This window comes from Triplophysa rosa, linkage group LG14, assembly GCF_024868665.1.
Source record: "Triplophysa rosa linkage group LG14, Trosa_1v2, whole genome shotgun sequence".
NCBI classification, from domain to species: domain Eukaryota; kingdom Metazoa; phylum Chordata; class Actinopteri; order Cypriniformes; family Nemacheilidae; genus Triplophysa; species Triplophysa rosa.
In genome coordinates this window covers 22429081-22456770 of record NC_079903.1, presented here as the reverse complement: position 1 = coordinate 22456770, position 27690 = coordinate 22429081, and the positions used below count along the sequence as shown (strand labels likewise).

At 39.4% G+C, this 27690-nt stretch overlaps 1 protein-coding gene across 5 annotated transcripts in view; it reads right to left on the bottom strand.

Annotated features, from left to right (window-relative positions):
* The window catches only part of stard13b (StAR-related lipid transfer (START) domain containing 13b), a 77492-nt gene continuing 49802 nt past the window's right edge, over positions 1–27690 (bottom strand). For all 5 annotated transcript variants that reach the window (XM_057350848.1, XM_057350849.1, XM_057350851.1 and 2 more), the window contains 13 exons: positions 12162–12233; positions 9216–9297; positions 6793–6856; positions 4882–6242; positions 3857–4027; positions 3484–3643; positions 2975–3173; positions 2678–2891; positions 2474–2594; positions 2143–2376; positions 1821–2038; positions 1394–1570; positions 1–797 (listed from right to left, as the gene is read on the bottom strand). In XM_057350848.1, the coding sequence (XP_057206831.1) occupies positions 680–797; positions 1394–1570; positions 1821–2038; positions 2143–2376; positions 2474–2594; positions 2678–2891; positions 2975–3173; positions 3484–3643; positions 3857–4027; positions 4882–6242; positions 6793–6856; positions 9216–9297; positions 12162–12233 (3191 nt within the window). In that variant the 3' untranslated portion in view covers positions 1–679. The remainder of the gene's footprint in view (positions 798–1393; positions 1571–1820; positions 2039–2142; positions 2377–2473; positions 2595–2677; positions 2892–2974; positions 3174–3483; positions 3644–3856; positions 4028–4881; positions 6243–6792; positions 6857–9215; positions 9298–12161; positions 12234–27690) is intronic.

Here is a 27690-nt window from a genome sequence, read left to right as displayed (position 1 = left end):
TTAAAAATCTTTGTCTCTTTTTAATTAAAGTTATCCAGTACTATAAGCAGGTCTGAGAAAATCAAACCCAAGTCATTTCGTTCATTCTTACAAGCGAACGCAAATACCTGAATATTACACCCATTCTTGGACAAACATTACAACAAAAACAAAAAGCAAAGTAAACCCAGCTTACAATTGAGTTACATTTTGTACCATATGAATTACACTGATATCTGTGCAAAAGATATCAACACATGTATGCAAAATGTCCGCATTTAAATATATACTGTATATATTGTCTATACAAGTTGCATGTATGTCCACATATACACATAATCAAACAAACACATACATGGATATGTGGTGCATGCATGTGCAAATATAGCTTTCTTTATTTTAATTTAATAAAATGCATGCTTCCCAGAAGCACTTAAGAGCTTAGCATCATATACATTGTATAAGATCATGTACGCTTAAAAAAATACAATAATTATCATACAAATAATAATAATAATTAAAATAAGATATCAGAAATCAACAAACTGAAGGTACACTGGTACGTTGATGATTTTCCCACTTGGGTTTATATACTTGACCCACTGTGCAAAAGTCAAGTATTTTTAGAGTCATAGAACTTGAGGGATCTAAGATCTCAAATCTCCAGTCAGATTCCTCAAGTACAGAGTAATAGTGCGGCTCATATTTTGGTCTCTGGACCCTCTGCGTGGATCGGCTGGAAGGAGTTGCGGATACGGGCAGCTTGGGCGGCGCAAAGATGTCCGAAAGCTTTGTTATACCATTCTGGGGTTCTCCCTCTGAAAAAAAACATGCAGAAAACTTATCATTGTACCAAAGTTATTTCACTTTACTAAAATGAAAACTTTGAAAAGGTTTCTGTTGATTGAAATCAATTCAAATACTGGACGAAAATGTTTAATGTTGCCTCTGAACTAAGTTTAAGGCACTAAAATTATAATAATAAACAAAAATTAAAGTAAATTCATTTTATATAGAAACATAAAAAAATCATAAAATGACAAAAGCATATAACAAAATGGCTAAAAATGTAACTAAAATGAACACAAAAACTTAACTAAAATAAAATCTAATTTAAAAAATCAATAAAACTACAAACAAAACTTCAATAACTCTGCTTTATACCATAGTACCATGGTATTACCATAAGGACTAATATATATATATATATTTATTTTATATTTAATTTGATTTATATTCATTTTTTATATTTTATTGTAGGCCTATATTAATCGTACTAAATTAAAACTACTCAACAGTTATTAATTCTTTGCAGAGGTCAATCGGACGTTAAGTTCGGGCACATAACTTTTGTTTATGTTGTTGCCGCTAAAACCATCTATATGGTACTATATATATAGCTATAGATACTCACTTCAGATCAACTCTACAAATGTGGGTAAGTCTGGACTTGCCAGAGCCACAGGGCTCTAGTAAGTAGTTCGACTCCATCACTATAGCTCTGACGCCCCCTACAGGCCGACAGTCCTCATGTTCAATAGACACAGACACCAGAGAGCACGTCCCCCGAGGCAGATCTGTCCTCCACGACCTGACCACAAACACCATCATATTGTTACACAACAAAGTGATCTATGAATTCATTTATCTGCAAATACATTCCGATTTCCAAGACTTTTCCACCAAGGACGATCAAACTATATCCATTTTTATATTTATACGTATTTTATATTTTATTTGCATGACAAATTCAACGTTTTACTCTAAAAATGTGCATCGTTTATTTTAATTTTGATACATCAAATGCAGAATCACATCAGTCCCGGTGTAAACCAACTCACCTGAGCACCAAAAAGTCTCTGCTGGGGTGAGGAGGCATGGAGTTGAGCACATATTGAAACACTTCCGTCTGCCTGTCCAGAACCTCGCACACTTTCCAGCTCATCAGATCCACGTCCCACAGGTGGCGCTCCCGCAGAACCCGATTCAAAACCACCGATGGAGGGGCTTCCACCTCGACCGAGACCCGCCAGCGTCGCAGCGGGTTCCCGTCGCCCACCTTCGGAAGCACGAGAGCTGTTACAAGTGTGGAAACTCGCAGCACAACGTGTGTTTTAGAGCATCACTGATGCAATACTCGTATCACGCGGCGTTCATTCTCACCTTCTTGTATGAGAGTTCAGTATTGCCTGTGCTCTGACAGGACACCCAGCCTTTGGCTTTCTCTCTGGCTTCTTTGAGGAGACCCTGAAGTCTGGCTTCCATGAAGGAGGACCAGGAGCCCTCATCTTCTCCGTCTTCGTCTTGCTGTGGTTTGCAGAGCTCCTCCATCGTCGGAGCTTGAAGCTCCGCCTCTACGTACGAGTTCCTCGATTGCGTCACCATTTCGTGCGGAATCTGAGGGTGGATGCAAATAATGCACGTGTCATACACGAGAAACGTTTCAATAGGTTGAAGTTAGCTAAATGTGACAAATCTTGTCTTTGTGTTTCACCTCGAACAGGTGGTTGCACTCTGTGATCATGTGTGCCAGGCCTTGTGTGGCCGCCAGGTTTTCATTCAGGTCCTTCTGGTCTGGTCTTCCTGTGGCGATCTTCTTTTGCATCTGCATAGCTCTGTGTGCATTTCGTTTGCATTTAATCACATTGGAATTACAGTAGAAACTATAAACAGTTTTCAGATTTGTTTGCCTTTTTACCTTGGTGTCAGATTTTCCTTCTTCAAGATATTGAGATGAAAGAGCGAAGGTGCCAAACACACTGCGATATTCATGGGGGTCATCTGGTTCTCCTGCACAGAGGAAGTGACATCACTCAGGAAGCAGAGGAGAGTTTGCAGGACCTCCCGGTTTTCATCGGACATCAGCATGATGGCCGCCTGCACGGCCTGTAAGCGCTGCTCTTTGGGCACATCTAAAGACAGAGTGAGTGATGAGAGGAAGTCTGTATTTCTCTTCCTGAACGCGTCACATGGATGTCGAAGAAAAGCTCCTTACATTGATAAATATGGAGGAAGGTTTCACCCAGTTTACTGGTCAACAGAGGCTCAGGCAGATCTCGGAAGAACTGTTTCACCATATCGGCCACGTCATACGCAGACTGGTCCTCGTAGTTAACATCGTCCGGAGAACTTTCATTCATCTGCCGGAGGGCCTGGATGCGAGACTTCACACCCGACTTGCGAAAAAGACCCACCTGGGTATCACAATTTTTTTTATTAAAGTGGACTAATAAAAAGAGGTCTATTTAATGTGAACCAAAAATGTAAAATAAATATATATAAATTAAATATATCAAATAAATATACAGTACATCAAATATATAACATTACAAACATTTTAAATTCTAAGAATTATAAAAAGTAAAAATATAATTTAAAAACAAATATTATATATTAAAAACAAAAGCAATAACAATTTGTTAAAAACGACCAAAATCTTAGCATATTAAGATTCTGCCATTAGTTTTTTTAATTCGCTGACATAAACAGACGAGGTTGGCGGACCTGGTCGAGGCACTGACTCCTGAGGTAGCGTAAAGCCTGCTGCACACCGAGAGGTAGAGGTTGACCAAATCGCTGCACGTGTACGATCAGTGGAACACCAAACACATTCTTATCCTTATAGTCTGGAACCTTCATCCTCTTCATAAACTTTGGCACAGACCTGGGAGACAAAGCACAACGTCAGCTTCTACTTTCCACTGGTGGTGCGTTTCAATTTTTCTCAATAATAAAACTAGAGATTTTTATGCAATAACCACAGTGACCACTAGAGGGACCGTGAATTTAGCTTTACTGTCACAACCTCAATGAGGTCATCACAGTATCATAGGATCTGATGATGTGACACATTTTCCAGCCGGTATTGGCTCCTTACCAGGTCCAGCCGTGTTTGTTGGACATGGAGTACTTCTCCATGATGGCAGTGAGGCGGAGTAAGGAAAACTTCTGCAGCAGGCTGAGCTGAGCTGCCGACTGACTGGTGATCTGCAGACAGGCAACCGAGCGGCTGAGGCGGTTGGAAATCTGGAAGCTGGGCCATCGCAAACTAAACACAGTGCAGGGAAATATATGAAACACTGAGGGAGAATTTGAACCCAACCAACTTAACTGATCTTATGACTACACAGCTAAAAAAAGATGAGATTTCATTCATTTAATCCTTGAAAAACATTTAAAAAGAACTTAACGCACAGCATAACGTTGACGTAAGCAAAAAAGTGCATTGCAAATATATCTGCAATATTTTGTAATTTATGTAAATGTAGTAATTGAATAGGGCTGAAAGATATATCAAAATTAACAAAATATGAAAATGGGCATATTGCAATTGTTCGCAACAACTAAATTATTTAAATACTTGTAATATTTAAGTATAGTCAAAGTTTAAGATGCTTTTGTTTTTAAATAATAGATTTTATATTATATATTATATACATAAATATCATATAATATTTATAGTAGTATTTATCAAGGATAAGTATTATATATAAATACATAAACTAAAAATATACATTTATATTATATTTATAACTTATTATTTAAGAAATATATATACTGTATGTGGGTGAATTTATTGTGGACATTTAAACTGATTTTACAAAAGAATGTCGTATTGCATGTTGCATTATTTAGCAAGTTACCGCATATTGCATTTTTCTTCAATGTAATGGAGCCCTGCTGTTCAAATTTGATACCTTAAATATTGCACAAAACATAAAAGAAATAAATGGAAGCATTTCCTTTCGGTCTCTGTTCATATTGATCATTTATTGATATATTATTTAACCAGTGAATATTTATTAATATAGTAATAAGTCATTGATATTCCATGTATCAACATTACTTTCCTAAAACGTTGCACTTGTAAATGTGTGAACGCAAGTTCTTATAAAATCATACCGGTTTGGTCTGGTCAGTGAAGCTCCTACCCCCGAGTCTCTCCTCTCTCTCATGCCTGTGGATTCAGTTTCATTAAGCGATACGCCGTCTCTCTCTCCGTCACTGGAGGTGGCCTGACCCTCCAGCACTGAATGTCCCTCAAAGTCCAGCGTGATCTGACTGGACGACTGCAGGTCTCCCTGTCTCCCGCCGTCAAGATCGACTCGCTCCTGCCCTGCGCTTTCACTGTTGGGCAGTACGTTCTTAGACCAATGATCCACGATCTGCTGAAGCCCACTAACATGCTGTAAAATATCATCCAGATGTGGGAACAGGTCTTCTTTTTCTAAGTCTATGAGGTCACCGGTGCTGGCATAGAGGTGTGAGCCGGGTACGTTGTCATAAACGCTGATCCGACTGCCTCGGGTGCAGCATTGGGTGATGGGGCGAGGTTCTTTGATGCTGGGTGGACGTCGGACGTCCGCGCTTGCCGGGTGCCAGTTGATGGAGGTTTCCATTGAGGGTGCGAGGCTTTCTATGGACAGAGCTTTAGGAAACGTTCCAGGTTTGTGGTCTTCGGGAATGTGTACCACCAGGTCCTCGTAAGAGCGGAACTCGTTGCGACGGTTCTGCTCAGCCACCCGTTTACCCTGGATGTCACTGGAGAACACATCCAGGTCCTCAAGGTACATCCCGCTGCGCTTGTGATCGGCCCTGTGGACGCTGCGTTCCTTCAGGTTCGGTGTACTGACAGTACTCCCGCTAGATTGACTCCCGCTCCCCTCGCTACTTGACCGCGAGGTCAACCCCATCTCTGTCGATCGTCCGTCTCCGTTGATGATCTCCACACAGTGGAGAGTTTTCACCGCCTGGGGTTCCTGTTGGAGAACCGGGGCGCTTATAACAAGACTCCTGTTCCCCAGGCCGCCCATTGCTCCACGTAACTGCAACGCCTCCATGCGGCGTAGGAATTCTTTCGCTCGCGTACGTCCTCGCTTTGCATGCTTCGTGGGGAGAGAGTCATAGCCCGAGAGATTTGGAGAGAGGTGGGCCATGCCGAGTAGTGTGCGGTCGAGCATGGCAGCGGAGTCCGAACACGTGCGGTGCGAGCCGTCCGACTCGTATGCGCTGTTAGTGCGGATGCCGCCGCTACCGGCACTGCTCTCGCTGTGGAGCGACGAGACCTCCGGCTCGCTCAGATCGGTCAGAACGCTCTCGCTGCTGGTGGTTGTCCGGAGGGCAGAGTTCTCCGCTGGGGTCCTGTTTTCCACACCCCTCAGGAGGCAGTCGATGTCCTGTAGCCTGGACCAGCGACGACTGCTCCATTCAAAGGTCCATTTGTCGCTGATGGCAAAGAGGTCGTCTTCATCTGAGTCTTCACTCTAGAAAGAACATTTTTCACTTTTTGTTAAGCAATGAACAAGAAGAGACTTACATTTTTCTCCACTATAAAGTATTTTTGTGTTAAAAAAAACACACACTTTAGCTTTAGGAAAACTCGTTATTTCTGTCTGTCTCTCTTTATTTTCCTTTTTTCTCTTCCAAAACTCCAGAACCCCCACAGGTAACGGTTTAGATTCGCACAAATGGCTTTTTCGTGTTTCAAAGGTCACATTCCTTCCTCTGACGGATGATTACATAACCAGTGATATAACACAAAATATCGCTTTCCATCCAATATCCTTAGGTGGTGCAGTAAGAGATACTTAAGAAGAAAAATATCAATTCACTCAGAACAATGGACTTTCTCATATCATCTTTTTTAAAGGAGGACGCGTGGCATTTGACACAAGTAGTTACATCATGTGGCTTTTGTTCAGTTATAATACATAATAAAAAACTAATAATCATTCAGGTTAAAAGCAGCAAAACCACCATAACATAAAAACCACTAAAAACATACAACTGGTCCAACAGAAATGATGCACTTACTTTTTTCTTGGGAAGGTTAACATCCAGTTTCATAGAGGCACACTTGTTCAACGTATTGAGTCGCCTGCATGGGAAAGAAAATGTGACAAATTTACAAATTTAGAAAGTCATTCTGTCCTCACAGCTTTATTTAACAAGCCATGAACCTCTCGCTGATGTGGACACAACACCAGCCTCTAATCTAATCAGATCTATTACAATAATTGACCAATGTCCTCCTCTCTCTGTTGCTTGTTTTTAATTGGCGGATGTCTGCAAATTGCAGCTGTCGTGGTTTCAATGGTTCTCCAGAACAACACAATGTGGTGTTGATTCCAGGTGCCACTCTTTCAGATGTGAGAGGCCTTGTTTGTCTCAGTTTTTAGTCCTACAAAAACCCAAGAGCTTGCTTTTCCTTTGATGTATTTACCAAAACCTTCAGAAGAGAAAAGAGATGCTCTGTTCAACTCTTTTAACATGGTCTGTCAAAGATGAAAAATGATGCTGGGCTGAAAGTAGAGCAGCTCTGGATGTGCCGAGTCGTGGACTCTCTGAGCCTGCTTCAAATACAACCTTCCACAACAAGTTAATAGCTAAATATATTTTTTAAATACAGATTAGGAGCCTTCAGATATGGAGCAAATAAAAAGCCAGTCTGCTGTTAAAGGCAAATAACAAGACTAAGCAATTTACCAACAAAAACAAAACAATAAAACTGTCTGACTATACATTTTAGAAAGATAAGATGTTAGGTAATTACCTTCATAAGAATGTTGTAATTTGTGGCATTTGGCGTACAAATATCTGCCTGTAAATTCAAGTTCCCAGCTAACATTCTCCTAACTTTGAGAGAACGTTGAGAGAGCGTTAGCGACACCCGTCAGACCGTCAGCGACACCCAGCGACAAAGCGAGGCGATGTCATTCATTCGACACGCGACAGTGACCGTTGGCGACAGAAGGTGGGCGTGTCTAGCGACTTGACAAAGTTGAGATTTGCTCAACTTTAGGCAAATGATGAGCGACTTTCGGGAGTGACTACCAATAGGAGTACTGTACAGTAGCGGAAATCACGTCATCCGTCTCTCGTCTGTTACTGCAGGGTTTGTTTTTATATAACAAAACATACCTGTTCCGCATTTATTTGACTAACCAATAACTGTCTGTCAAAAGTAAATAAAAAAATCTTGTCATTCATTCTGTCCTTTGCGTACTCCAGCTTTAATCCTCCTAGTAGCATGGCCTTGTAAACTAACGGTACTATTTAGCGTGTTGACAAAATGTTAATATGCTCTCCTACTTGTAAGTCGCTTTGGATAAAAGCGTCTGCCAAATGAATAAATGTAAATGTTAATAAATGTTTCTAGAACAACCAAAGCTAGGAACGCCTTCTAACGACCTCGTAGCTAGAGACTAGACAACCCACAGCGACACAGTCGCTGGCGGTCTGAACGCGCCTTAAGATATATAAAAATGTCTTGGAGTAACATTATATGTCATTTCTAAGCATTCTACACCTTTTAAAAACATTGGTTCAAAACATTCTAACATTGCTAGCAGAACATTTAAAAACAACATTTTCAATGTTAGAAAAACGTTATTAGGTTAACCTTCTTGAGTTAACAGTGCTACTGCAATGGCTTCCACACTTTTAAGTATAAAACAATGTTTGATTCACAAAAAACAAGTTGACACGACCTTATCATCAGCAAAATGTATCAAGTGATAAACGCTAAAGATGTTTTTTCATTGGTTCTTGCCTTACATCCTCTACACACCGCCATGTCGTGCTAGAATTGTTTAAGGAGCTGTTTTCCTCGCGGGGCTGAATGAAAGTGAGAAGTCAAGGGGTGAGGTGGGAATGTAGGACATTGTTTTCTATACAACAGCAAACAGGTTTGGAATTTCGATGAGTTGCTTCAGGGTTGTTTGGAGTCACAGAAGACCGAACCCCCCCTCCGCCCCCATGATCTCCTGCTAGGACAGTCTCCAAGCAACCCAAGTCACCGACGGCCTCTTTTCAACTTAATTCTGCACATTCAGTGTCTAAACAAGAGGGAAACTAACTCGGAGAACATTTCGTACTTCATTTCTGGGAAAGCTTGACGGCTGCGTAATCCGCAAACTTTAATGAGTTGTTGCTTTAATCGTGACATGATTTACTTTTGCGTTATGAAAAGATTGACATGGATCGACGTGGAATTAAATGATGCAATACGCAATGACATCAATGAGAAGTGAATTGACTGCTGTGTGGTAATTTATTTGAAGACAATCTGTCATGTTTCATGTTTACTAATGTCCCAAAAATTCACAGTATCTCTTTTTAGTAAGCAAAAAAAAGGTGTTTCCATGCCAATTTGCGACATGGCTTGTGTTTATCACCTTAAGTGGAAGTTGTACGTTATTCATTAGATTCAAAGACAAAGACACCACAGTTCTTACCGGCACAGAGGTTCCACGAGGTCTTTGTCCAAGAAGTCGTGATCTTTCTTCACAGGAGAGATGTCAATTGGAAACTGAGAATCTGCGAGGAAACATTTCAACAAACAAATCCATTATTGCGAACTGCTGGAAAAACGTCTGAATTTCGTTTCGGGCACGTAATGATACCGCTCCGATTCATTAATAGGCCAATCTTTGCATGTTCACAGTGAAAACAGAGGAATCTAGGCGCCCACGTTCTGAAAAAATCCCTAACAACACATTCTTTCCGGATGAAAGCCATGGCAAAGAGAGAAGCGAAATTGTTCTGGACTTCCAGATGCTAATAAAATAAGACAGGATTTGCCCCCCAAAAACTGAACTTGGCTTTGAAAGCCATTACATCTTCCACTAAATATGGTTTCCAACTTATGTAATGGGGTGACAAGCCCAACTGAAGCCTTCATTCCACTGCTACCATTAAATGTTTCATCCTACTTTTTTCCTTTGCAGAGATTGACAGAGGATGGCTGTGTTCTGGCTGTGAATCACTGAAAATACCAAAACAACTCTTATGAAGAGATGCATTATGGGATGATACTATTCCGCTCTTTGATTCGGTATCCGTCAAAGAGATTTCCTTGTCCATGAGGGCATGACAGTATAAGAGTGGTTTTAAAGAGTAAAAAGAATGCATTGCATAACAGTGTGTCATGTTTCTTATATAATACACTGCATATTATGAAAAATATGGATGTACAATGTTGAAAAATGTAAACAGGGCTGTACAGTGCGACATATATGTTAGCACGTTCTACAAAAAAATCTGTGCTAAGAATAAATGTATCAGTTTTGCACGCGTGCGATTCAGTTTCGCACGTGTTTTAGACAGAGCCGCTTGTTTGTGTGAGGTGTGTTTGCCGCGGTGCTTGTTTGTGCGTGATGTAAATCAATGGTGCACTGCCATTTTAGCTGTTTTGCATTTAAAACTTGTTTGCATTTAAAACTTGTTAAAACTCCATCTCAAGAGCTGGGCCCGGTTGCATAAAGCACCTTAAGTGTAATTTTCCCTTAAGTGTGTCCTTAAGTATACCTTAAGTTTTACTTAAGTTATTCTCCTATTGTCTTTGGTAAAGGAAAATCACCCCTTAAGTGTCATACTTAAGGGAAAAACTTAAGGTGCTTTATGCAACCGGGGCCTGATCTGAGAGTTTATTTCAAAAGCATTTCACTGTTAGAGAAAAGATACCGTCAACCACACACACTTTGCGACGACCCGTCAAAATAAAAGTCTGGTAAACATGAACATCCAGGTTAAAACACTCTATTGTATTATAATATTTACTATAATCAATTGTAGTATTCTTGCAGTAAATTGATCAACTATAAACACTAGAATACACTTATATTTACTAAACTAATATTTGATATACAGTATATAGTATAAAATAATATATCAATAACACCACTGTATCTGCAAAAGGAGGAATTTAACTGCAGTTTACCATTGTAAATAAAATAATAGTATACTACAGTATGTGGACAAATATATAATTATTGTACAGTAAAAGAATGGAAAACACAGAACTCAGAAAAATTCAAACGGAAAAAGGGAACTTGGGAAAAACTAAATTATATTGCCCTAATTTACCCAACTGTAACATTAATGCCCTTCGTCCGTTACCTGCCTATTTATGTGATAAACTACACATAAATATTTTTATGTGTATATTTTTTCTAATTCAAATTTTTTATGCTACAACTGTTTGGCCTGTGCTACAAAACTTTAAACCTCTGTAGCACCAGTGCTACGTGCAAAAAAAGTTAACGTACAGCCCTCGTAAAACATTTTCTTTGGCGTATAGAAATGGGGTCCAAAGGTCTGACACATTTTTTTCCATTACAAATCATTTTTTTGTTTTATCAAATATATTTGCTGTGATTTTCAAAAAAATACACAAAAATAAAATGATTAATCGCATCTAGAATAAAAGTTTGTGTTTACATAATATATGTCTGTGTTTTGTACATGCTAATTTTCTATTTATAAACACATACATGTATATATTTAAAAAATATATAAAACATTTGTTATAAATGTTTATATACAATTTAAATTATATATAAATATACTGTATACACGCAAATATTATCCTAAATATATACATACGGTATATGTGTACGTGTATGTGCTTTTATAAATACAAAATAAATATGCACAGTGCACACTGCATAGACATATATTATGTGAACACAAACTTTTATTCTGGATGTGATTAATGGCAATTAATTGTTCAACAGCCCTAATAAAAATATACCAGAGCACTTGGGATACATACAGTACTTCTAACAAATGAGATAAACATCAGGAGGGAAATTATGTTCACACAATTTCATCCAAAGACTAAAACTCCAAAGCGCTCAATAGTGAAAAGATCAATAGCGTTCACTAACAAGCCAAGGGCATGTGAAATGAAAGAAGCGTTTTTGAAGCCAAACGTATGAAGGTTATTCCCATGACCTTCGTCTCTCTGTGAGGACGTTGTACTTCTAGTTTGTTTAAGTGGTACCGCTTAACTTGAACCAGTCAGACCACGGACGTCTCCGTGCCTCTCACGTTTCACATGAAAACTTTAAAGAGTTTGTTTTAGGAACTACAAATGAGACGTTCTCTGACAAGAAACCACAAGAGGAACCAATATGAGCTACAATCAGCTATAACATCATCAGTTCTGGCAGACATCAAAGTGCCTATTAACACCAAACTGACTCCAGCGGAAACCAAATCCCACGTTATAAACTTTAGTTTCTCTTAAGTCATGCACTTTCTGAGCCAAAAGTGACGTCGTATGATTGTTCTAAAATCTGAATGAGAGTCCCAGCCTCTTTCTTTCCCTAAAATAGTTTTAACTGTGGGTGTGATGGGTTTGTGAGGTTTTGAAGCTCGTGTTTGCGGTGAAGCGTTACCTTCAAAGAGCTGGGCGTACTGAGGGAATCCTGCTGCTCGGAGCCAGTCGCAAGCCTCCTTCGCCTCGATTTCTGCAACACACAAAACATTTGCTCTGGTTAGACTCATTAAACATGTTCATAGCTTTTAAACATATATTCAAATACAAACGAACGAGATTTTAGGACCAGATTTCCTGGTTTGCGAACTTTGAGATAACGACAAATCAAAGTCAAAAATCTGTCCGTTCTACAAATATGTATACACAGATCTTTAGCATCAACAAAGCCTCAGATTCACCACCTTTTAACACTATATAGTTGTGATATTTACAGCGATGTTCATTTTCACAAGATTTTGAATTTCTAGTTCTTATGAGATGACTCTCTGGAATACTTGATGCTGATTGGTCGGTTATGATATTTTGCATGATGTTAAACTGTGTAAAACTGTACGAACAGATTTCTTCTGTTCAACAGATTTAATATTTAGCTGGATAATAAACAGTCAGTCAAAGAGAGAGAGAGAGACAGAGACATTACACAACAACTAGTTTAGTGTTATTGAATTCCATTGCTCTTCCAGTCTCTGCATGAAGAAGTTCAGGAACTTAATCTCCCAGCCTGTAAATTCTGCTGGTAATCCTACATGACAAAAACACGAGAAGAGTTTAAGATCTTCAGGATAAGGAGATCGGACACATACTCTCATCACAAGCTTTTCCTATAACTAAAGACCGTTATATGACACGTCCCAGCATGCATTAGCTGATGTACGGCCAGGCCTGTGGAAGGTTCCCTTATGAAAATTAACCATGGTTTTACTAGAAATAAAAAACATGGTATTTGTAGTAAAACTGTGGTTATACAAATGGTGATCAATCGGTTACAGTCTGGAAATAACCCTGGAAAATCCATACAAATATTGATTTGCAGGGCAGCCGAATAAAACAACAGATTTAAAGTTAAGCAGAAATGTCAAGGACCCCGCGGTTATTCAAGCACGAGAGTGCATTCCAGGAAACAACAGAAAAAATGCGATGCGTGACAAACTCGGTGTACGCCACTGTCATCTAACGCAACATCCAAACAGAATTTAATACCGCCAGCCAGAGACGGTCATTCAAGTCAATGTTTTGACTTGGAACAGCAAAATCCGATATTTACAAAACAATAAAAAGGACGTTGGCGCATGCTTTCCATTGCTCAAGAATGCGTCGCATTTCAAGCTGCTATCCAGTTACTCAAGTTCATTGTCGACGGATCTGGAAAAGCCATCAGCGTGTGTGCCAGCTACGTATATCAACACCATCTCATTACTGAGAAGTTCTTAAGTAACATTCAATTAGATTAAAATAGTTTGGAGTAACTTTTATTGTGTAAAACAACATTACAAAGCAGCCTTACAAGGAATAGTTCCTCAAAATTCCAACGTGCACGCCAAAGGCAACAGTTGTGAGTAAAAATTCCCAAACATGAAGGATGTTATGTAAATGTAACTGAATGTAGAAATTGGTCGTTGAAAAATTTTAGTTTAGGCACAAAGTAATCTGTCAGTCAATACATTTTTCTACAATGTAACATCCTAAACAAAAACAACAACAAATCTTACCCGTTCATCAATACAGGAGCATCCTTTGGGTCACCTTCAGCAAACGGACTTAAACAAGAGCAGCTCGCCCTCACAAACATCCAATGTAATACAATGATACAGCGATACATCTTCAAATAACACTAAAGTTACAACAAGGCCCACTTGACAATCGTAGTGACGCCCAAAGGGTCTCCGGTGGGTGGGCCGTCCACACGCCCGACCCCAGAGCGTGTCAACCGCCTCATAGGTTTACTTTTCATTGATAACCTCGATGAGAATTCCTGTGCAGTCTCCACCCCACTAAAGTTACCTGTCCTTTGTGTCGCCTCCTTTACCGAACAATAAGCTTCGTTTCGTTGTAGCATGGTATACAGCACCTTTGAGTAGGACAACATACTTCAGACATCAGCAGACGTGAGAAACTGTCGTTCTCTAAGTCCGTGTCACGAAAGCCTGTTATTTAGCCTATAGCAACCCAGTACCACAGATACAGTAAGAGGGCTTAAGCAAACACAAGATACTAAATCTGACAGAATTCTGAAAGAAGCAATAATTTCTGACTCATGCTGGACATTTATTTTTGTAAATATGGACACAGCAAATGTCCCAGAGCTTTGATTGTATGGCTTTATTTTTACAAAGTTCCTCCTTATACATGTTTAGCAGTCAAATGATACAGGTTTGATAAAACATATATATCAATACCAAAACCTTTGTTGGAAAATAAATTAAGCACAGGATTTTTTTATTTTTGTGTCTTGTTGTTCAGGTTCCTTAAGAAAAAGACAACTCACAATGTCAAAAAAATTTTCTCAGATTTGTCAAATTTGGAATCAAAAGCTTAATATTTTAATATATTCTTCTTTTCGAAGCAATCCAATTTTCGGTAACACTTTATTTTACAGAGCACTTGCTACATATGTTACGTGTATTTACTATAGTATTTACTCAAATGTTTGCATAATTACATATAACTAACCCTAACCAGTTAATTATCATTACTCGGTACTTAAATATATAACTACACAGTAACACAAGACATGTAAATATAAATAAAAAAGTAACTACAAATGTATAGTACTGTACTGTACACACTATTGTACTGTAGACGTGACGTGAACTCCAAATGAAATCCTTTTTTTGGGCTAAAAATCAACAAAAATCTATGTTGAAAACAATCTCTCTGAAGTCAGTTTGACATCAGCGTAAAGAAAACAATTCCGCAAGATACTTGCAGTTTTATACTTCAAACAGAGATGGCTTAAATACTAAATGTACATGTAAAACAGTTTAATAAACTGATAAATATAAACAGGAATTTCAAAACAGAACATCCCTACCGCTGTTGTACAGTCACAATACGAGGCGGACATCACGTGTGTCCGTTGTGACAGAAAACAGGTTCAGATGAAGGAGAGGGAGAGCTCAGGTACTGGACTGGAGCCAAGCGGGGAACTCTCCCTAAATGAGTTTAAGCGCTCCCGTCCATGTGATTCCCAACTGCGTGCGGTGTCAATGACCGCCACAACAATCCCTTTGAAACACAGTATGGTGCCGATACAACGCTTTACAATGCCAACAGCTGAACGCCACTAAATATGTGACTGGAAGCCTGCCAGCACAATGACAGACGCTTTACCTTTTTTTTAAAGACTTCATGCGTTTTCTTTACGGAGAGTCATGGCACATGCTGGCACTTAGGCGAGTTCTCACACGTCTGGCTAATAACTTGACGGGCTTCAAGACATTTGTCAGTGTTTAGCTTTTACAGAATTTGTGGATTTTGAAGATGATCCAAACCTTACATGTTTACAAAGGTATGCGATGGTACTGTCTGAATCTCTCTCACCATAAAATCGGAGTAAAAACAGGCAGGTTATGGCCCGGTTTCACAGACACCAGGACTAAGCCTTAGTTGAATTAAGATATTTATGTCGCTTTTATAAAAATACAGTGGAAGAATACATTACTGGTGTGCATCTCGAGACAAATCAATGGCACTGATATATTTTAAGATATTTCTGGGCAATTTATATTGAGTTAAGTCGGTCACACGTTCATTCATCAAAAGTTGGAATTACTTACGAGAGACTTTCATCGTGAAGAGACGCCCTCCAGGAATGTTTAAACAAGAATCTTTACTTCCCCAAACATATTTCCCCTCTCAACGGAAGAGCTCTTAACTCGATGAGATCTCTCTTCTCTTCTGTCTCCCTCTTTCTCTGCTTTTGTCTTTCGTTCTCGCTTCCTATTTTCCCTCCCCTTCATTTTTTCTCCCTCTCTATCTTTCATTTACTCCCACACCCCCGTGTCTCTCCTCTCATTGGTTCTCAAGTCCAAGCCCCCTTTCATAATCAACCCCCTTCATTCCTTCAGCTTTCTTCTCTCTCTTCAACTTAAACCATTACAACTCTCTCCCTCCCACAATTCTTGGCACCGTCACCCTCCAAGTTATCGCCCTCCAAATAATTGTCATTTTCATCAAATTTTATTAGAACTTTTAATGTCAAAGTCACTTTGGTTAAGCCACTTAAAGGTACGGTAGGCCTACGTGTGTGTGTGTACAAGATCAGGACGGCACCACCTCCGCCTCATTTTGAGCCAGGAAAAACCCTGATGATGTCATCGAGCGCCCCGATCTGTTTCCAAAACTCAGTATGTTCCAACCACCTCCGTCTCAAGTTTTATAGTTAGGGTAACTACTGTGTTGCTGCTAAGATCTTCGCCTGCCTCCATCCAGTACAAACCTCTTTTTGGGAAAAGGGAAGGAGAACGGAATGGGAAAACCGAAATGAACGGAATTCCTGCAACGCCCCACCAGATGATGGAAAGATGTAGGCTAGGGAAAAAATATGACATCACGAGCGGGCAACAATTGACAGTGATTTACTGGGGAAGATAAAGTATGGCATGTATTGTGGCACATGCAGACTGCTGTCAGCTGAGCGCTCGCTGCCCACCGACCAGAAAATACATCAGCAATGTGACCCAAAGCCTGATGTAAAGACCCATGTAGGCTGTAGCCTCTGCATTGGGACCAAACAATTAAGAAAGAATACAAAAGGCCATTGCCAACAAAATGCCAAGCAACATTCTTCAAAATTTAAAAGGATATCTTTGTTGTCTGAATAAGAGTTAATACAAGAACCCAGTTTTCACTTACATGCTTTATGGCCAATTCAAAAATCTTATTAAATGTATTAAATTTTAATAAATATTTATTTACACACTACCGAAAAAGTTTGTTCTTTATTATTTTTTATTATTTATATTATTATATTATTTACTATTATATTATTTTAGTTTTTTATAATAGTAAACTCATCAAAATTTAACTAATTATAATAAAAAGACAAATGTGAAAAAAATAAACAAATCAAATAATTGATTTAAATAAATCAAATCTAAATAAATATTTTATTTTATATTTTAGCCTATTGCACTGTATGTAGTCACACTTGCCTATAAAAGTTCTTAAAAAAAAGTAATTTTGGCATTTTACTAAGCAGATTCTTGAAATCTCACCTTTGGATGCTTTTTAAAGGGTATTCTGCGCTCTTGTTGACTGCTTTTTTTACATTGTTCAGTCTTAAGGTACGTACAGACCGGGACGTTAATCGCACGCGCTTATGGCCAGCGTTTTTCGAGACGTTTTCCGGCATTCATACCCAAACGATTTTCACTGGCGATGAGCCGAGAGATAAAAAAAGACGCTTTTGCGCCTGGCTTTTTCCGCGTCAATCTGCACACTCATATTGGCGTCCTTTGTTTAGTCACGAGGCGTTAAACGTCGACGATAAATGCACGCCATAAGACATCATTTTAAAAACATTTTTTTAATAAAATGTTCGTTATGTAACGAAAGAATTTAATGTTGGCACAACAATTTTAAGCTCATTTTGAAAATTGAAGTTTATGCCTCCTGATCCAAGGCTTTTAAAAATGACAAATGTTAGAGTTAGGTGTCACACACAATAAATGTGCAGTACATGTATAGCTCCCTATCATGCATGTTTTAATACAAAACTTCACATTATTTGCTTGTTTCGATCCAGTTTTACAACTAAAACTAAAGACCAAGGACAACAGTTCTCCATGACACCCCCTCAAGAAAAACACTGCCTGCACTATGAATCAGCCAGACGGGGCTGTTATATGACGCTAAAAACAGCAGCGATACAAGCTTACAATCTATTACTGTAAACCGTGATGTTGTTGATGGAAAACACCTGGAGATCGTTCACAACTCAACAACACCACTGGCTGAGTCACTGGCCCCTGGGGGGACGCAGGTTTGACTGACACCTCATGGAACCGCTTCTTTATTTTCTACTGTTGATTCTGCCGTGTTCCTGTAAGAGGAAACAGACAAGCGTGTTGTACAAATGACAGACAAACGTGAAGGTCAGTCTGTTGTCTGTGGAAACCGCTGCACTGAATGTGTCATTGTCTAATATCTGATCAGAGGAAAAACCCCTGGTCTGGTGGTTGGCACACATGCTGTTGGCATTTACACCTGCTAGAAAGACATCTGGGATGATCAGACTTGTTACAGCGGCCCATAGAAACAGTTGCTAATAAGGCATCTATGTATATATTTCTATGCTATCTAAGGCTATGTACATATGGCAATATAAAAAACAGATAACTGACAGATTATTAGTAACTTCAAGCCTGCATTTAATTTAAGAAACCTTTTATCCCACGTCCTGATGTAAATGCAATGCCCTTCAGACAGATGTAAATGTTTACCTGTGGTATAATGGCTCATGAAAGGGCAAAGGCCCAGCGTCAGTGAGGGGACGTCACAGGGAGACAAGTTTAAAATATGTGTATATTCTCCATCTGGCTCAGACAGTAATGCAGTGTGTCACACCAAAACGGACATAAATCCAGCTCAGATTACCATCTGCCCATTGTTCACATTGGGGTTGCATTACGACCACACAATGCGTAGTTTAAAGGGCTGCAAAACGTCTGCGGTCGAGTTGAACGTGATTGATTTCCATGTATGGCTATCCGTTTTTGGGTGAAACACCAATCTGCCTACGTCAGCGGGGGTATAGACGTCAAACAAGTGTTTACGCATTACAAAAACACGGATACCCAACATGTATATGTAAGGTTGTATGTATGCAGTACAAGAGTGTAGGAATACACACTTCTGTGGTGACTCCATTAGACAGTTCACCCAAAAATGAAAATTCTGTCATGAATTACTCCCCATAGTTGGTCCAAACCTGACATTTTCAAAGAAAGATATTTGGAAGGATTTCTGGGGAACCATTGACTAACACGAATTATTGTATTTTAAAATTCTGTCGTGAATTACTCAACCTCCAGTTGTTCCAAACCAGCATACAGTCAAAAAGAAAATATTTTGAAGAATTGACGAAAACAAACAGTTCTGTGGCTCCTTCGACAACGATTTGAATGGTAGTCAACGGTGCCCCAGAAATCTCAGTTGCTAACATTCTTTCAAATATCTTTCTTTGTGTTTAACAGAACAAAGAAATGCATACAGGTTTGGAACAACTTGAGGTTGAGTAATTCATCATGACAGAATTTCCATTTTTGGGTGAATTGTTCCTTCAATACCGTGAACGACAGCCACCAACTCTTACCGTTCCAAGTATCAAAAAAGTGTGGCTTTACACACAATGGCCTGGGTCAAGATGGCAACAGCGTGGGAATTCTGCTCTATTATTTCCCAACTCTAATCTTTAATTAACATCATGGCCAGCGCTTCTGGAACCCCTAATGGGCAACATCCCAATTAAATTAAAGTGAGGTGCCACTTTCTAATCTCAAAGCATCAGGTCTATTATTCAGTGACGGGGGATTGTTAGGTAAAGAATCACAGCAGGGCTGTATGCCAGAGGAAATTACCATCACTGCGAACTACGCACAAAAGCAGGCCACCACATTAATGATAACAAATTCTTCTTCTGACAAAATATTTGGGATGACCGCTGATTTTATTCCGGGCAAAAACAACAGAGATTAGGTCAGATGGGGATTTTTGGGAAGATATAACATCGCTAACTCATTTCCTGTTGGCCGTGTCATGGGCTTACGAGAACCTTTACGCATTAAATCCGGGTTCATAAAAAATATGTTTTGGGATCTTGGCTTTCTAAGGTTGCAGACAGAAGTAGCACTTTATAAACTGTCTCCCATTGGCATGTTGACGTAGCACTGCTGCTACATATAAACCGAGGAGAGTTAATCCAGCCATTACTGGATCTGATTTCAAGAGACTGACCTCTTCCCTTAAAAAACAGCGCCTTCAAAAGCGCACGGCAAGAGCTTATTGATCAGATGATAAAGATCAGCAGGTCAGCAGTCGCTCTGTACGTTTTCATCCCAAAACCCTCCAATGAAATCAAACGAGAGCGGTACAGCTGCGGTAACACACTCGCCCATTCAACGAAACACAAAACAGATGGAAACCATCAATATGCATCATTAGTGTCACATTCGGTTCATTTCTCAAAGCGATATTGTGATTTCTTGTATATTAATGTGGTTTTACACAGTCAAAATCTGCTTAAAGGACGACAGCCTGAAACAATACCTTCACTTAAGGAGCTCTGCAGTAAATATTTGGAAAAGCTTTGAGGACGGAAAATCACTTGGGGTTGTTTGTCGCGCAGACGTGACTAGTGTAAAATATGATACACAACCTTTTCCCTCTGAAAAGAAAGGAATTATATGAGAGGATTACGGTTGGGTCGTACACCGAAAAAGCCCATGACGTCTAACATGCTCTTAACTTCACCGCATGGCTGTAAATCGATAGCGAATATCTGACGTTTTTGTGGCTGGTGAAGCGAGCTTTAAGCTGTGATGAAACATACGGCAAAACCTCATTCGTACCCAAATGACTCAAGAGTCTTTCCTAACCACAGAACAGCCCCTCGTGCTCCCCGAACCCCAAAAGAGGCTAAAACGGATTTGGATAATGTTTGATTTGACAAATGTTCCAAAAATCTGGAAATGTAAAATGTGATGTTTTGTAAACAGGTTGTGGTTGTTCTCAGAAAACTTTGAGCAAGAATTTCTCTCTAGGCTGTAGCAAGATGTGCAAGAAGCAATAACCCAGTGCCCTAGAGCAGGTGTTTGGGTCTTGACCCTTAAGGTCACCACAACTCGCCATCACACGTGTCCTGTGTTAAAGCAAAGAGAGCTGCTATACATGGAAATCTACATCTCAGAACCAAACGCACCTTAAAAAAAACAATCTGACGAAGTCTCTGTGAAACACATCTAGCAGGCACATGATGAACACTTCCAGACACTGGATGCGAGCCACTTTCCCACTCATGCTTAAATGTTTTGACTCGGAATCCAGGGTTCCCCTCGTTCATTAGTGTAGATTTTCTGAGAATGAACAACATTAACCCGCAGATTTTGTTTGCAAAGCGTGCTGCTGTCAAGCTCTTTGTGTGAGATTACTCGAACATTTGTTGAGGGATTGTGTTTGTCCTATTGAAACAAAAATCACTGTGTGTCATCCTCATGAGACGGATGAATGAGTCTGGGAAGAGGAGACTACAGGAGAAATTCTGGAGAAATGACTGTAAAACATTTTGTTGTAGAAAGTTCAGCGAAACACGTTAGTCACGTATCTCTTCAGGGCACATGTGAATACATGTAGAGTTTGTCATATGCATTCAGCGTGTATAAACTCTGTGATCCTGTAATAATCACATGTCAAATCTTTGAAGCAAAGTCAATGCCCAGGATGCCGATTTTCCATGCGAAGAAGAACACAGAGTGTCCTGTAATTCACACCTCTCTGTGATATAAACACTCCCAAACACGCCATTTGGTTTTCCATGTCGCTGTATCACACAGCTGTGGGATGTTTGGTGTAGCAATTACAAGCGCACGTCTCTGCTTCACCTTACTCACTTACTGCAGTGTAGCTAAAGCTGTAATTTTACACAGAAATGTAAAGGAAGGTATTTATAAAAAGACATCCAAGTGCTTCAATGTGCAAAAGCTGTATGAATGTGTCTGAATCTCAAATGTAAAGCATATCACCCAATATAGTTGGTATACTGTATTGTTGGTAAACACCAACAATGTATATTTACAGTACAGCACTTTTTTATGATTTATTTCTGGCATTTTTTGGTCTTTATTTACATTGGGATTAAATAAAGATTGTCAAATCTCACCCCCCATTGACTCCCATAGTATTTATTTTCCCTACTATGGCAGTAACCGGTGGGCGAGATCTGACATTCTTCCAAATTTCTTCCTGTGTGTTCAGCAAAACAACGAAATGTATACAGGTTTGGAACAATCTAACACCGTGACGAAGAGACAATAGAACGCATTAGAACCCATTATAAATGAAAATTTTGTCCACACTGGATGTGTCGCGCCGCATCGCGTCCGCTGTAGACACGGTGTAAGGGTGAGTAAATGATGAGAGAAGAATTCACTTTTGGGTGAAGTATCCCTTTAATCATCCTGTCCATGTCTTGTGGTTTCAAGACTAAAATTGCTCATCTTTCTATCTTAACTTTGCACCAGCAGGGGGCGCTCACCAGCTAAAAACACTGCTGACCAATCTGCAACACTATGCAATAAAAAAGAACCTTCAAGATTAAGAGCACAAGATTTAAGACAGATGGCAAACCCTCTTATGCATCATTACCTTCTAGTCATTAAGCTTAAATACATCAAATATTTAAAGCATGCCCACAGAATATTCCAAAAGACCAAGTCAGCACCATTTATCCAAAAGGAAAATAACTGTTAGAAATAGGCAGTGAAATGTATCTCACAAGTCATTATTTATTAGACTCCTTGTGAGTTATATTGAGAAAGGCAGAGGAAGTCATGGCCCACAGGTTTGTTAATGTCACATTATTCATGGCCGCTGCATTCAAACTCTGACATGCAATACTGAAGCCTGTCAATGATTCACCACCTGTGACACAGAGAGACGGGAATGTCTGCGCAGGTACACGTTCACTGCCCGGGTTAAACAAAGGCAATGTAAAGCTGTGATACATTTATGTTCAATACAATAATTCACCATGCGCATCAGTTCTGTCTATACGCTTTAGAAAAGTGATGTCTTTGCTCTTTATTCGAATATATTATCAAATAAATCCTACCATCTCATAGCACCGTAGGTTTTGTCACATCAGTTGAAGTAAATATTTTAATGATTATGCATGAGACTGGCCTCATTTACTTTAATAATACATGGTTTTATCATATTTACAAGCTATTCATAAGCTACAAGACAATGTGCAATAATATTATGTCCAAGTCGAATCTTTCATTTTTCTTTTGTATATTTCTATGTCCTTTTGAATGTTGTTGTTTACATGTCCACTTGTTTATATCCGTAAGGAAATTAAAAATATCACAAATATATTTTATTTTGACAGACAATAGTCTACGTTTGTTGTTTGTGTATGTGTGTAAAAGGAATCAAAAGGAACGACAATAAAGTTCTATTCTATTCTTTCAGCCGCCTTTGGTTGTCATTGAAAACATTAATCCATCCTTCCAACTACACACCTCGTCTACCGTCTGTAAACGTCTCTAAATCTCAACACATCTGAGTGACTCTCGAGAAGACTTAAGGTTGAGGAAAGCCAGCCACATTCTTTCCAAACTGGACCGAACCCACTTCTACGAATAAAAGTTTACATCATAAGCTTTTTATGAAGTCCGCAGACTAGAAATCAACACTCATTTTCTTGTGGTTTTAGAGACACCTTTTACTTGGAGGATATTACAAACTGGATGATGTCACAGATGAAATGTCTTTATAATTTAGTCTTCTTCTGCAATAGACGAGGCTTCTGGAATACACTGGGGTTCAGTTCCCTACTAAGAATAATTCAACAGACGCAGTTGCTTCACATTGCTACACCATTGCTCCCAGTCAAGAGCTCCTGGAAAAAATCCACTTCAAAGAACCACATATGTGCCACTGAAGCACGCCAGCGTCCGCCCGTCCCGAGTGGCACTACACTCTCTGTGAATGGGACATCCATCCAGTGACACAAACAGATGAAGTGATCTTTATGCTTTCAGCTCAAGTGGCTCGAGTCTCTCCTCTACTTACATTTCTAACACAGAAGGATAAAACTCGTACTTCTCATAGCCTTCCCATCATGCTTTAGTGGACTCTGTCTCAATGTCCTCTGTGCTTTTGGACCCCCAAAAAACTTTTCAGCTAAAGCAATTCATGTGGGTGGAAAACAGTCTTATTTTTATGAGATATTTGTAAGACTGGCTTTAAGTTTTAGGATCCAAGCGCGGTCTGTCACCCATAATTAAAAGCTGTGATCGGTGAGGGGAGGTGACAGCTTTACGATCTATACATGGAGGCTGTTGATAACATTGAACGAGGTCCGTAAGAGCTGTGTGGGAGAGGTCAGGTAATCACGTGATTTATGCACAGCTTTTGAGTGAAGTACAGTAAAATGCTGCTGCATCCGAACGCCAGAGGGCGCTCTCGTGCGGAAACGCCACATACGCAGAAGAAGACCTTAACACGGTCTAGAATCTGGGAAATGCTTAAGGACATCTTTTTATCACCGTTACTCAAGCCTCATCAGGTATTTTTATGATAATAAAGTATATTTATAATGATCATGTTTGACGGGTGTTGCTTTTTCAAATGCACATTATAAGCGACTCAAACTCGCACTGCTTTTAGATCGAGCAGCATTTCCTACTGATCCCAGAGCCGTGCTTCAGGGACAAGCTACGCATTAAAACAAATATCGACACATTGCATATCGCAGACAACTCGATTACAATAGGATTTAGTGGTATCGCGATAAATTATCGTGGCTCTGCCCTTCTGACCAGGTCCTGACCCCTCCACAGGAAATTATAAACAACCGGCTTATAAAATAGTGTGAAGCTCTGTTCAGTTAAACGTTTATTTGGTAGATTGAGACCAGATATGTACATTTTATATGAACACCAGGTGGTTTTAATGCTGCCAGCGTGATTAATATGATTTAAGTTCTGTATCTCAGCAGTATATATTAACATAATGAGATGGATTTTTGTGATAATAAACTGCTATTGGCAATGCAAAAAACCTCCCACAAATCTTATTCACTGGCAATCCAATTTGCTATAGTCAGTGTGCTTTTGATCTGACATTGGACACCACAACAGACATTGAGATTCTTTTTCATTTTTTTTTAATTCTTCACATGCAGAGACAATGAAAATTTATACAGGGCCATGAACAACATAATGAAAAAACATGAAATGTATGTAAATATGAACATGAAATTAATTGAATGTTAGAAAAAAACTGTTCACTGTTCAACAATTATCTACTACTTTCAATTATCCAACAAATTTTTGAGAACTGTATGTTGGTTATTAAAAATTATGTAAAAATTATGTACATCATGCCAGTAACGACAAATTATGTACATTGTGCCATGATAAAATAAGAATTCACATGCAAAATATGGATATATTTTGTGTTTTTATGACCTTAGAATGAGCTATTTCTATTTACATACACCGCGGGTCCCCTTACATGGAATTCACCATGTTGTTTCTACAGTAGCCCTGAACGGACAAACTGCTCTACAGAGCGCGTTTCGTAAATACGTTATCTCCTTCAGCAAAGAACCAAAAATGCGACGACATCTTAGTCCTGTGTCAGCCACCGTAGTGCTTCAAAAGGGAGGGGTTGAGTGAGCCATTGGTTGCAATTCACAACCTCACCGCTAGATGCCGCTAAATTTTATACACTGGACCTTTAAGGATTCATTTGCATTATTACAAAAAAATGCTCCTCATAAGGCAATTATTATACTATAAAATGGTAAATATTTTGCACTATATATATATATATATATATATACAGTATATGACTGCATTTTCCTCCAACACAAAAGACAGAATGTTTGAGACTGACAGCCTCAGTCATCATTCACTTTCACTGCTTTTTTTATCCATACAATAAAAGTAATATGTGACTGAAGCGGGGCTCCAGACTGCGACCAGTTTTTGAGACAGCGCGAGCGGTTTTTACAAATACTTGCGCATGTGCGACCTGCCAATTTGGATTTTTCCCTAGTTGTTATATCTCGTGTGAAAAGACGAGTAGATCGCCTTCTTCAGCGGTCTTGTGTCCTCGTGTTCTCGCTCTACGTCATCAATAACCATCGAAGTCCGGTTCCAATACTCAAGAACAGAGAACGCATGAAAGTACCCGGATGTGTTCTCGATATCATGGATGCATCGTATCCAGCATCGGAATCAGCTTGAAGTCCCAGAAGTCACTGCGGCGCATCCATCCAAGTTTGTTCTTCCGAAGCTGCCTCGCAAGACCGGTCTCCACAAGAACACAAGTCCGTTCTTTGCGTTCTTGGAATTGAGAAACGGCCTCAAGCTACCCAGAGCGCGAGGAGTTTAGAAGAGCGAGCGTCATGCTTTTATTGACAGTTACGGCTCCCTGTGGCGTATCATACAGAACTCGTTGCCTCGCTATGTAATCACATGTAAAACGTTTTAAAAACAAACCATGAAGCAAAGTGAGCAGATGGAAGCAAACTGTGACGTGTCAGTATGGATGCGCTGTGTGGAACTCCTCATATCCGTGTGAGCAGTCTTTCTCGCATATGAAGTCCATACATACGTCTGTCAAGGTGTTGCACAGGTTGCGCAGACCGGTCGGCGTATGACGTTCTCACGGTACTCTGATGTCTGACATTCGCCGATCTGTCTGCAACATTTCAAGATGTCAAACATACCTAATGCCAAGTCAGAAGACAAACACGCAGTATTACTACAGGAACGTGCACTTTTTAAAATGGTTATATGTTAGATATAATGAAGTTTCATTGAAGGCCTAATGTAAACCTGTAAGTTGTTTATAAGTAATGGAAATCATTTTTGGAGCCCCAGATGTTTGCACTGTTTTTGAGTTGTCTGTGGACATGTTATCTTATGGAAGGAAAAGAACAATTGATCCCCACAGGGACCATAAGTGAGACTGTGGACATACAGTAAATCAAGTTATTAGTATTGAAGTCATTGAAAGATGCTATTTATACAGTACATATATATAAATATATAGATATAATAGTAGTTTTTGCAATGGCTCTTTTGCAAAAATAAATGAATCCAAACTGGAAAAATGGCTCTTTGGTTAAAAAAGGTTCCCGTCCTCTGCACTAGAGGATGATGGTCTAAACATTACGGACCACAGGTTTCCCTCCAAACTTATCCACAAACAGCCATCCAGCACAAAAAAGTGTCAGGTCCATTTGGTTTTAAAACTTCCTGACTGCCACAAATAAGAACAGTATTAAAAACAGCTACACGAGTTTCCAAACACCAGAGATCTCTCTACTTCAAACCACATGAAGCGACACGCTCTGCGTTCCCACTCCACAACACCTTATCACAGCCAATCAAGATCTGAGCGTGAGCGTGAGCACACACCTGCATAGACTCCAGATCCTGACAAAATCCCCCTTCAAAGAGGAACCGGAACATTCCTTGAAAGATAACATGAGAACGCTGAGGCAACTTTCTAGGAAACAACTTGAAAAACCTTTAGAGGTCACTTAAACTATGCCCCCATGCGTCATTTTGCAGGTGATGCGCGACCTCATTCGTACAACGATCACCCAACAGGAAATAAAATTAAATATTTTTATTATATCAAATGTTACTTGTTAACAACGAGAATTAAAAGAAGAGCAAATTAAAACTTTTGATTCCTCGGGAGTTTCAGGAAACGGTGCCTGCGATCAAAAGTCACAGATCTCAAGATGAACTCAAACATTTCTTCTTGAGGGAATCCGTGAGCTATTTTACCTATATTAATAAGCATAATGTGTAACTATAAATATCATATTTGCTTATTTTTTATTTTAAATTAAGATTTTTAATAGAAATACTATCTGAAACAAAATAAAACACAACAAACAA